General features: G+C 54.1%; 1 protein-coding gene across 1 annotated transcript in view; it reads left to right on the forward strand.

Annotated features, from left to right (window-relative positions):
- The window catches only part of DNAH17 (dynein axonemal heavy chain 17), a 115,481-nt gene that overhangs the window by 9,497 nt on the left and 96,096 nt on the right, over nucleotides 1–9,888 (forward strand). Inside the window, exons 11-13 of the mRNA XM_007462391.1 lie at nucleotides 4,245–4,510; nucleotides 5,257–5,452; nucleotides 7,738–7,884. Of these exons, the coding sequence (XP_007462453.1) occupies nucleotides 4,245–4,510; nucleotides 5,257–5,452; nucleotides 7,738–7,884 (609 nt within the window). The remainder of the gene's footprint in view (nucleotides 1–4,244; nucleotides 4,511–5,256; nucleotides 5,453–7,737; nucleotides 7,885–9,888) is intronic.

The raw sequence follows: 9,888 nt of genomic DNA on the forward strand, positions 1-9,888 counted from the left end.
AAACCAGCTCCAAGGTTCACTGCTGGCAGGATCCCTGTTCTAAACCACTCATCTGGATGGGCTCCCGTGGCCGGGAAGGCAGTCGGGTTGGCCTAGGTAGCATAGGGCAGTGGCCACTCTTCCAGAGGATGCTGGGGCTGGGGTTGAGTTGGGGACCCAGGAAGCCCGCCACCCCTGAGCACAAAGATCTCTCTCATGCCAATGCCAGGCTGTCCTTTGCCTTTTAGATTCTTTCAAAAAATGCAAATGCTTGGGGATTTGAAGCTTGCAAATGTAATGATCAATTAAGTCTTGGATGGAGTTGGTGCTCCAGGCGAAATATCAGTGAATGCAAATTAATACAGTGCCCCCATGCTGTTCCCTTCTGTGGAACACCCTCCCCCTGGAGCTGCCTCAGGCGCCTCCTTGGAGAGGCCTCCCTCACTTCGTCCTCCAGGCAGGAGCCCTCCCCTCACTCCGTGCTCCCCTCGCTGCCATCGCCAACACTGACCTGCTCGGTTTTTCTTCTTCGTGCTTGCCCGACCCCCCCCCCCCCCCCTGTACTAACTTGCCTCTAGTCTCCAAGAAGGAGGGGCCACTCCTCTTTACCCAGGCTAGCTCCTCCCTTGTGTGTCAGACAGTCACTCAATCCACCCCTTTTCTCACCTGTATCTTCCCCACTCCCTGCCCCATCGCCCGCCGCCCCCCGCCGCCCCGGCATCTGTGGTGTATTGATCTCTATGAGTTTGTCGTCTTCCAAACTAGAATATAAACTCCCTGAGGGCAGGCGCTTGATTTGGGTTGACTCAGAACCGAGCCTAGCACACAGCAGGTGCTTTGGAGCTTTCCCCGTGGAGGGAACTGGCCCCAGCCAAGGGAGTGGAGCTGTTACCACTGCTCACTCCCAGGGAAGACCTTAGGCGGAACCGAGAGGCTCTTACCCCCAGGGCTACCCAAGTGCAAAGAGTCCCAGGTAGGGTTTGCAGCCAGTGCTTTAATGTGGAAACACCAGGTCCTCCCCTGTGGTGGGGTCTCCGAGAATTAAGACGATGCTGGAGCTGACGGACCGGGGTGCCAGGCGGTTAGTCCCTCTCGCCTCCTGTGTGGATGGAACCAGGAGGAGAAGCACCCCCAGACCTTCTGCTGGTTGGGTGCCGCATTGCACTGTCTTCCAGCGATGGGGAAGGAGGTGGGTTGATGTATCCAAACCGAGACGCCTATTCCCCTCGCGATCGAGAGACCGTAGGTCCCCCCTCGGAGGGGAGGAGCTGGTCCAGGAGGAGCTCCGGGTGGCACCTGAGGGACTGAAGTCCACCCCCAGGTGCTCAAACTGGCAAACGCCCTTGTTCTACCCCCGGGGCGTTCCCCACTCCTGTCGTGGCCTAAATCGGCTTCTGCACTCCACAAGGTGAAGTCCGCTTCTAACATGTAACTTTATGTCTGTGCTAGACTAGAAAGAAAATAAGGCAGAAAACTCTTGTGAACCATCCCCATCTCCATCTGCTCACCTTCCTCTCTGCACCGAAGAACATTTCCTCCCCCTTGACAACCCTGTGCTCTAATCAGGACAGGCCCTTGGGGTCCCCTCCCTGCCGTCCCCTTGGTCCCCCGCATGTTCCCAAGCTGTCTGGATGCTCGTTCTCACTGTCAGTAATTCACACGCAGCCGGGAAAGTTCTAGAGCAATTTTCCACATGAACTCCTCCTGGCAGAAAATGAAATTAACCTCCTTCCCAGAAGCCAGAGGCCAAAAAACATGTAAACGTGAAATAAAAGGAATAGGAGTGGGGAGGAAAAAAGTCAAGAGGGTCAGCGACCAACAAGAGGGACATGTTCTTCCCAACTGTTACATGTCAGTTTCCAGAGAAATGACGCTGGTGACCTAATATGTCAGGAGCCCCTCCGCAGGTATCGGTGCTTAGCAACTGGGAGTTACGGGGTCTTCCCGGGGGTCCGTGGCTGTTCCATCTGGCTTTCGGGTACCTGAAAATCTTTCCTCCTTTCTCTGCATTATTCCACTGCTTTCCCCAAAAGGCCATTTTTAAGGACAGTGGTCTTAGTTTTCGTACCAAAAAGTAGGACAAATCTGAGACTTGGGTCCAGCCCTTCCAGGCACCAAGGGCTGCAGCCCATATCCCAGAGAAAATGGGGCCGTGTGGTCTGAGCCCTGATGAATCCCCGTCTGTCTCCAGGAGTGCTCTGCCGTGGGCACCCCCAGGCTCAGGCACCCCTCCCCTGGTGACCTCAGGCTGGCTCGGAGCTACCCTAACATGTCACATGTCACTGCCCAACCCCACGGCCTCTCTCTCCAGGCTGCAGTAAGGGCCCCTCCCTCACCACTCAGGCTCAGCCCCGGCCTGAGGCCTCCCTGGACACCCACCGCTGTGAGAGGATCTTTTAAGAAACTCCTCTATGGCCCAATTTGAGGCATCCTCTGATTCCAGCCAAGATTCTAACTGAAACACCCAGGTAATTCTACCTTATTCTCTTCTACTAAGCTTTACTTTTTTTTTTTTTCTCCCACAATTGCCAGTGTGTAGCATCTGCAGATCACAGGGTGATGAGCTCATTACTTGCAAGGTGCTAGGGCATGTTTATGGTTACCACCCTCAGATATGTGAAGTGATGTCCCCCACTGGAGTAATCAGGTCAGGGCTCTCGGGCTGACAGGCCATGGAAATGACACATTGAAGGGGACCCGGGCTGTCCCGGCTCCTGGGGGAATCAGGCAGCCCACGCCTGAACCCCTGGTGTCACGGCCTGGGAATGTGCCAAGCCCTCCCTGTAATTTCCTCAAACCCCCAGGAGCTGAGCTCTCCCAGTCAGTGCTCCCCGCTCTCAACACCTATGCACGATGTCTGGGCCCTGTCCCCAGTGCCACCTCTACCTGGCCAGCCCAGGGCTAAAAACAGGCCCCTTTGTTGGTGGGTGGAACTGTGTCCTCCAGAGAGAGAGAATGAAGTCTGGACCCACGGGACCTGTGCATTATTGGAAATAGGGTCGGTGCAGATGTAACTGAGATGTAAATTGAGGTCCTACCACAGCGGTGTGCACCTTAATCCAGTGTGTCTGGGGTCTGTGCCAGAAGAAGGGAGGAGACACAGGGAAGATGGCCCCATGACCAAGGAGGTAGAGGGTGGAGTGACGGGTCTACAAGCCGAGGGTTGCCGCCCACCCCCGGGGACCCAGGGGCTGGGACAGACTCTCCTCTGGAGCCTTCAGGGTAGCGCAGCCCTGTCCACCTTGATTGTGGACTTGTTGCCTCCAGGCTGTGAGAGAATAAATTCTGTGGTTGAAGCTGCCCAGTTCGCGGTGCTGTCATGGCAGCCCCAGGACGCTCCTACAGACCCTTCCCCACACCCAGCACTTGGCGACTTTAGTGGTTTGGGGAGCCCACGTAGTTAAGATTGGCCTCCCTCTCACCTGGTTTGTTCCTGTTTTCCACAGAGCATTTTTCAGAGGAAAACAAACTTCCCCATGGCGGCTTCTCTTGCCTGGGTGGGTCCTTGAGAATCAGAGCTCTTCCTAAAAGGAATAATTCTCATGACTAAGACATTTCTCCAAAGTGAGAAAGTGGTGTGGACATATATACACTACCAAGTGTAAAATAGACAGCTAGTGGGAAGCTGCTGCATAGCACGGGGAGATCAGCTCGGTGCTCTGTGATCACCTGGAGGGGTGGGATAGGGACGGTGGGAGGGAGGCTCAAGAGGGAGGAGATATGGGGATATATGTATATGTAGAGCTGATTCACTTTGTTATACAGCAGAAACTAACACATTGTAAAGCAATTATCCTCCAATAAAGATGTTAAAAAAAAATACAGAAAAAAAAAAAAGACATTTCTCCATCCAGTTATAGCATAAGCCCTGGTTATATAAGTGCAGTATTGTGGCTACTTTTTCTTTTTTTTTTTTTTTTTTTTTCAGTTTTTGAAATGGTATTTCTTAAATGTTTAAATCTTCTTTGTCCAAACCCTGATTTCTCCTGGGCCCAGAATAGATTTTTCCAGACCTTGGACCTAGTTTGTACTGTTGGTTTATAAGCTAAGTATGTAGGGACCCAGCGTACATCAACATGGAAATCATTGAGGCGCCCGGTTAGCCAGTTGCCACACAGAGAAAAGCTTCTTTGTCTGGAAGGCGTGTATCTTCCTGCTCCTGAAGCTTGGCTGCACATGGCATCCCAGACACGCAGCTGGGGGTGACGCCGGGGATGGGGCAGTTTGCGGGCCCCGGCGAAGGCGCATCTCTTGTTTCTCCCCAGCTCCTGCACATGTGTGGCGGCCTCTTGGAACGGCCTCTGATTCTCCCCGAGGTGGTGCCCAGGTACTCGGTCATGCTGGAGCTGTTTGACGCTGAGCTGGACAACACCAAGACCCTGTATGACACCCAGATTGCGGCCTCGGCAGACGGGAACATCCCCCCTATCCATAAAAACATGCCCCCGGTGGCCGGGCAGCTCAAGTGGAGCCTGGAGCTGCAGGAGAGGCTGGAGGCACCCATGAGGGACCTCAAGTACATCGAGCACCCGTGAGTGATGGCCCCGGGTGGGCAGCGCTCCTCCACAGCTGTGGAGTTTGCGGTGGGTTGTGAGGACGTCTGTCCCAGCTCTGAGGCAGGCCCATGCTTACCATCGGCCAAGCCTTTCCCTCCCAGGGCACGGTCCCAGGAGAGACCCTGACTGCACCTCCCCCTCCTCTGGGTGCCTTCCCAGTGGGCATGTCGGGAAGGTGACCTTGGTGGTCACCCTCATGGAAATGAACAAAGACGCCCAAATGAGAACAAGCAATGGCTGCTTCCTCGGTGCTGGCCGGAACAGGGAGCTGGCCACGGTCACTTGTTTTTGGCAGAGCCTGGAAAGCAGGCAGAGGAGTGGAAGAACCCACAGCAGAACAGAGAAGGCTCCAGGTCTCCTGGACTGGAGGCCATCAGCATGGGGACTGGAGGAGGGCGTCCTGTGTGTTTGGTCAGGAGGCATGTCTGGCTCTCTGGATGGTCCTAAGTTGGAAGGGAGGACAGAAATTAAGGAAGGGTGGCAGTTATGAATCAAGTCCTGGCCATTCAGGGCCAGTATTACAAGGGTTATCATTTGACTTTCCGGGCTCGTTGCTGCCTGTGAAGGGCGTCATCTATGTGTATGTTCAGTGTCTCGGCCTGGAAGAAACAGAGAGCTGGCTGCCTGCTGCATCACCCCAAGGTCTGGCAGGCACGGTCTGGCAGGGCAGGAGTGCCCTGAGGGAGACGGCACCTGACCCTCCTCCTAACTCTGATTCCAGGGTCATGTCCAGCGTGGAGGCCAAGCTGATATACCAGAAATACGACGAGATGGTGGAACTGCTGAGAAGCTACCGTGAGAGGATCTACCAGCAGTGGGCGGCGGGGGTAGACCAGGACTGCCACTTCACCCTGGGGCAGCCCCTGATCCAGCGGGACCCCGTCACCAGCCTCATCCGCGTCAACTTCAGCAAAGCGGTGCGTGTCGTCTGGCCGCAGCATCGGGAGGGCAGGGGACCTGGGGTTCCCCACGGGGCAAGCCCACGTGACCCTGAGGCTGACCCCCCCTCCTACCAACAGCATGGACTTGTGGGGTTGATGTTTATGTCATATTCAGCTAAAGCTTTATTATTCAAGTGTTGCTTAAAGTATGCCCAGGATATATTTAAGGTATGAGACAGTCGTAGCCTCCTTGAAAATAGCTGGAATGAGTACACTATTTTAAAGCTGGGCCGCCTTTCATGGGATCCCAAGAGGAACTATCAATTTGAGAATTTAAAAGAAAAAAAAAAAAAAAGAAAGGTATTTTCAGGATCTAAATAAGTGGACCCCCTGGTCAAGTCGGGAAGGCTGGAGGGAATCCACACCATCCAGGGCTAAACCCCAGGTAGTTAACCATGTACGCGGGCAGAAGCTGGAGCAGCCTGCATCTCTACAAGCACCTGCCTTACAAGAACGCATCTTCCCTGCTCTGAGCACAGCGGTGATACCAGGAAGGCAGGGAACCCGGATGTGACTTTTCCTCTGAAACCTTCTTTCACCCAAATTCATTCTTTCATTCAACAAATAGTTACTGAGCACCTACTTTGTGTATGTGTTTGGGATAAATTAGTGAACCAACCAAGATCTCTGTCCTTCTGTAGCTTGCCTCCTACAGGGAGAGGGGGAGAGACAGAGAGAGGGGAGAGAGTGGTGGGGGCCCGGTGGAAGGGCCAGGAGAAGAGGGGGCGGAGACGATGAACCAGCATAACGTATAACACATGAGAACGTGATGGTCGGTGCCTCAAAGAATGGGAAAGGCAGGTAAGCGGGGAATGGACAGAGCCGGAGGAAGGGGGCAGGTTGCGGCTTTGGATTCAAGCAGAGACTTGCAGGAGGTGAGGGCATTGGCCAGCAAAGATGGGAGGAAAGCCTTCGAGGAGAGCAAACAGCTAAAGCAAAGGCCAGGAGGTATGCGTGTGCCTGGCGTGTTGTGGGAGCAGCGAGACCAGTGAGGCCGGGGTGGAGTGAGCAGGGGAGGTGCAGGGAGAGGGAGTGAGGAGATGATGGGGTACAGAGAGCCTCTCGGGCCCTGAAAGGGACTTGGGTCTTTGTTCCGGGCAAGATGGCAGCCGTTGCAGGGTTTCGAGCGGAGGAGGGCCCCGATCTGATTGATGCTAGGGTCCCCCTAGATGCTGTGTGTGAGTGGTCTTGTGGGGAGGGCAAGGCCAGAAGCACAGAGAGAGACCACTTAGGAGTGTTTTGCTGGAATCCAGGTGAGGGATGATGAGAGGGTGGTGGCCTGGACCAGAGCAGCAGCAGTGAAGGTGCACAGGGGTTAGATTAGATTTTGATCACAGGGCCGATGAGATCCTAGACAGGTTGGAAATCATGTGTGCAGGAAGAGAGGGGTCAGCCCCAGCATTCTGGGGCTGGGCAACTGGAAGGGGGGAATGGCCATCAGATGAGACAGCGGGTGGAGGCGGCCGGTGGGCAAGACTGCTCTGTTTCAGTCACGTTGAGTTTGACATGTCAACTGGACATCCACGTGGAGACGCTGAGTAGGCAGGTAGATATAGGAGTCTCAAGTCAGGAGAGAGACCCGAGCTGGGGACGTGAGCACGGGAATCATTCACACGTAGATGGTTCTTAACGCTGTGACGCTGGGTGAGGTCACCAACCTGAGAGCAGATCGAGAGGGACCCCATCCGTGGTTCTCCAACACTTAAATCTCAGAAGCATCAGAGAGACTGGTAATGGGGACCAGGAGAGCCTGGTGTCCTGGACGCAAAGGGGACCATGTGCCCGGGAGGGGGAGGGACCAGCTGCTGAGAGGCCACGTGAGACGGGGCCTGTGAAATGACCCATGGATTCAGCAATGTAAAGGTTACTGGGGCCTCTCCAAGAACGGTGTTGGCTGAGCAGCGAGGGCAGAAGCTCTGTCGCAAGGGACGCCCTGCTGTTGGTCTCCTGGGCTGTAACCAGGGAGTGGAGAGGGCCGAGGGAAGGTCAGACCCTCGGGAGGAGCCTTTCTTCAGACGCCTGGCGGGTTAGTTACAATGATGGTGTCCACCATGCTGGTGATGCCAGCACTTCTAGACATCAGGAACAGTCAGTAGGGTGAAGGCATCGTGATCCTACCAGCAGAGCCCATCCCCAATCAGACCTCCCCCCAGCTTTGGGGGCTGTACAAGCATCCCAGGGACAGACCCTCACTTGTGCTGCTAAGTGCCATGCCACTGAGGCCACCCCCTCACCTCTTCTATTCTCTTCATTCACCTTAGCTGGTGGCAGTGCTGAGAGAGGTCAAATACCTGAACTTCCAGCAACAAAAAGAGATTCCCAGCAGCGCCGAGAACCTGTTCTCACAGTACGAAACCTTCTGGAAGTTCGTGGGCAACTTGGAACTCATTGCCGGCTGGTACAATGAGGTGAGCTGGTGTTGCTTTGTTTTGTTTGCCACATTGGAAGTTTTGTTTAGAACAAACACAGGTGTACGATCCCCACACAGAGCAGAACTGAGAATGTTTTCCTATTTGAAGGTGGTTGGAGCCACCCTCTGGGAAGAATCCATGTTCTCACCTTTTCCACCTTCCAGAGTTGCCCACGTTCCTTGGCTCGAGACCACATCACGCCACCTTCGGATCACAGCACCTTTGCTTTTGTTGTCATGTTCCCTTCCTTTGTTCTTCTTGGGTCCCTCTCATAAGAACCTCGCGATCGCATTGGGCCCACCCGATGTCGGGGTCCTTAGCTGAATCACGTCTGCAAATTCTCTTTTGCCAAGTGCAAGGTGACATAGTCACAGGTCCTGTAGATTAGGACGTGACGTCTTTGGGGGCCATTATTCAGCCTACCGCAGACACCTCATCCAAAAGCGGCCAGTGAGATTCCCTCTCCTTGAACCCTGGGAACTTGGAATTGGGTCCCAGCATCATTCACACCGGAGTCTCAGGGGGAGCAGAGAAACCAGAATGAGCGAAACACGGGCCGCAGAAGGAAGGGAGCAGGCGGGTGGAGCAGACAGGCGGAGAGGCCCCATGAGACAGAGGGGAGCCCGGACGCGGGCTTTGTGGGCCCAGTCCCCGGGGCTCCACCAGCGTACCTCCACGTGACCTGAGCCAGCTTTAGTGGGCTTATGTTTCTTGCAGCCAACTTGCCCCCGACTGGAGCCACTGGGTGGAACCTGGAATATTTCTGTTTCTGGGTTTTGCATCTCGATCTGTTGGAGAGATGCTTGCACGCTCCCAAATCCCTGATGTGACAGCCCCTTTCCTAGAGCCCCGAAGAGCGTGCCTCGGTCGCCTTCCCTGGCCTGTCTTGTAGGGGCCTTGAACTTAATGCCTGGTTCCAACCAGAACGTGGACAGGGAGGTTCCTGTCCTGCCCCTCCCCTGCCGGCTTGTTAAGTGCCCTCTGAGTCGGTAGTAACTGGAGCACAGCTCTGCCATGCACCTCCTCCCTACGGTGGCCAGATTTGACCAAGCCCAGGAATTCCCTGCCAAAAAAGAGAATGTTGGAACATCAAAAGATTCAGAGCAAGGCCTTTGGGACACTGAGGAAGCCTCCCGACCTTGCTAGAAGTGACTGCCTCCTACCTGAACGTGAAGTGAAGCATGCCAGGTCATGCCATCTAGTGGATTTGCCAAAAAGCATCACTCCCCCACTGCTCACCCCGACACACCCACCACAAAACCAACCATAGACCCATTCCTTACTCTAGTCCACAAATTAGAGCATGGGGGTGACGTAACCTGAAATGTGTTCAAGATAAACTGGAGTAAGCTCATTTTCACTAATTTCATTTTTTAAGATAAAATTTTAATTGACTCACCTTTTGGTGCTGCGAACTGTGAGAGCCCAGGGCCCGCCTGGAGTGCATTTCCTTGAATTAGATTTCTCCCGGACCAGCTCTCTTCAGGTTCAAAGAACGCCGTGTTCATCCGTTCCCTGGAACGCCTCCCGGACACGGTGTTTAGGAAGAATGGAAGCCTTAGAGATACAGTCACGTGGAAAAATGTTTGTGGGTTACTTTCAATGCAAGAGATTTTTTTTTTTTTTTACAACAACGCAATCAGAAACAAACAAAAAAATCCAACAAACGTTACTTAGAATGAAACCAAAAAAATTGATCTTCCACTTCTGAATTTCCAAACAAAACCCAACCAGTCACATGCGAGGGAAGCGTGTTAGCTTCCGCTGTGAATGACATTGTACTGCTAATAAAAACCTTAGACAAGGATGCGGAGCCGGGCAGTGAGACCCAGAGCTCAGCGCCTGCGGTGACCCTCATTACTGATGCCGGCTCCCCTCTCTGGAGTGGTCCTGGCCCCTTAGATGCGCTTATTATTCTTTTTTTTTTTTTTTTTTGGGGTACGCGGGCCTCTCACCGCTGTGGCCTCTCCCCCTGCGGAGCAAAGGCTCAGCGGCCCTGGG

This window comes from Lipotes vexillifer, unplaced genomic scaffold (assembly GCF_000442215.2).
Source record: "Lipotes vexillifer unplaced genomic scaffold, Lipotes_vexillifer_v1.1 scaffold1691, whole genome shotgun sequence".
Taxonomy (NCBI): Eukaryota; Metazoa; Chordata; class Mammalia; order Artiodactyla; family Lipotidae; genus Lipotes; species Lipotes vexillifer.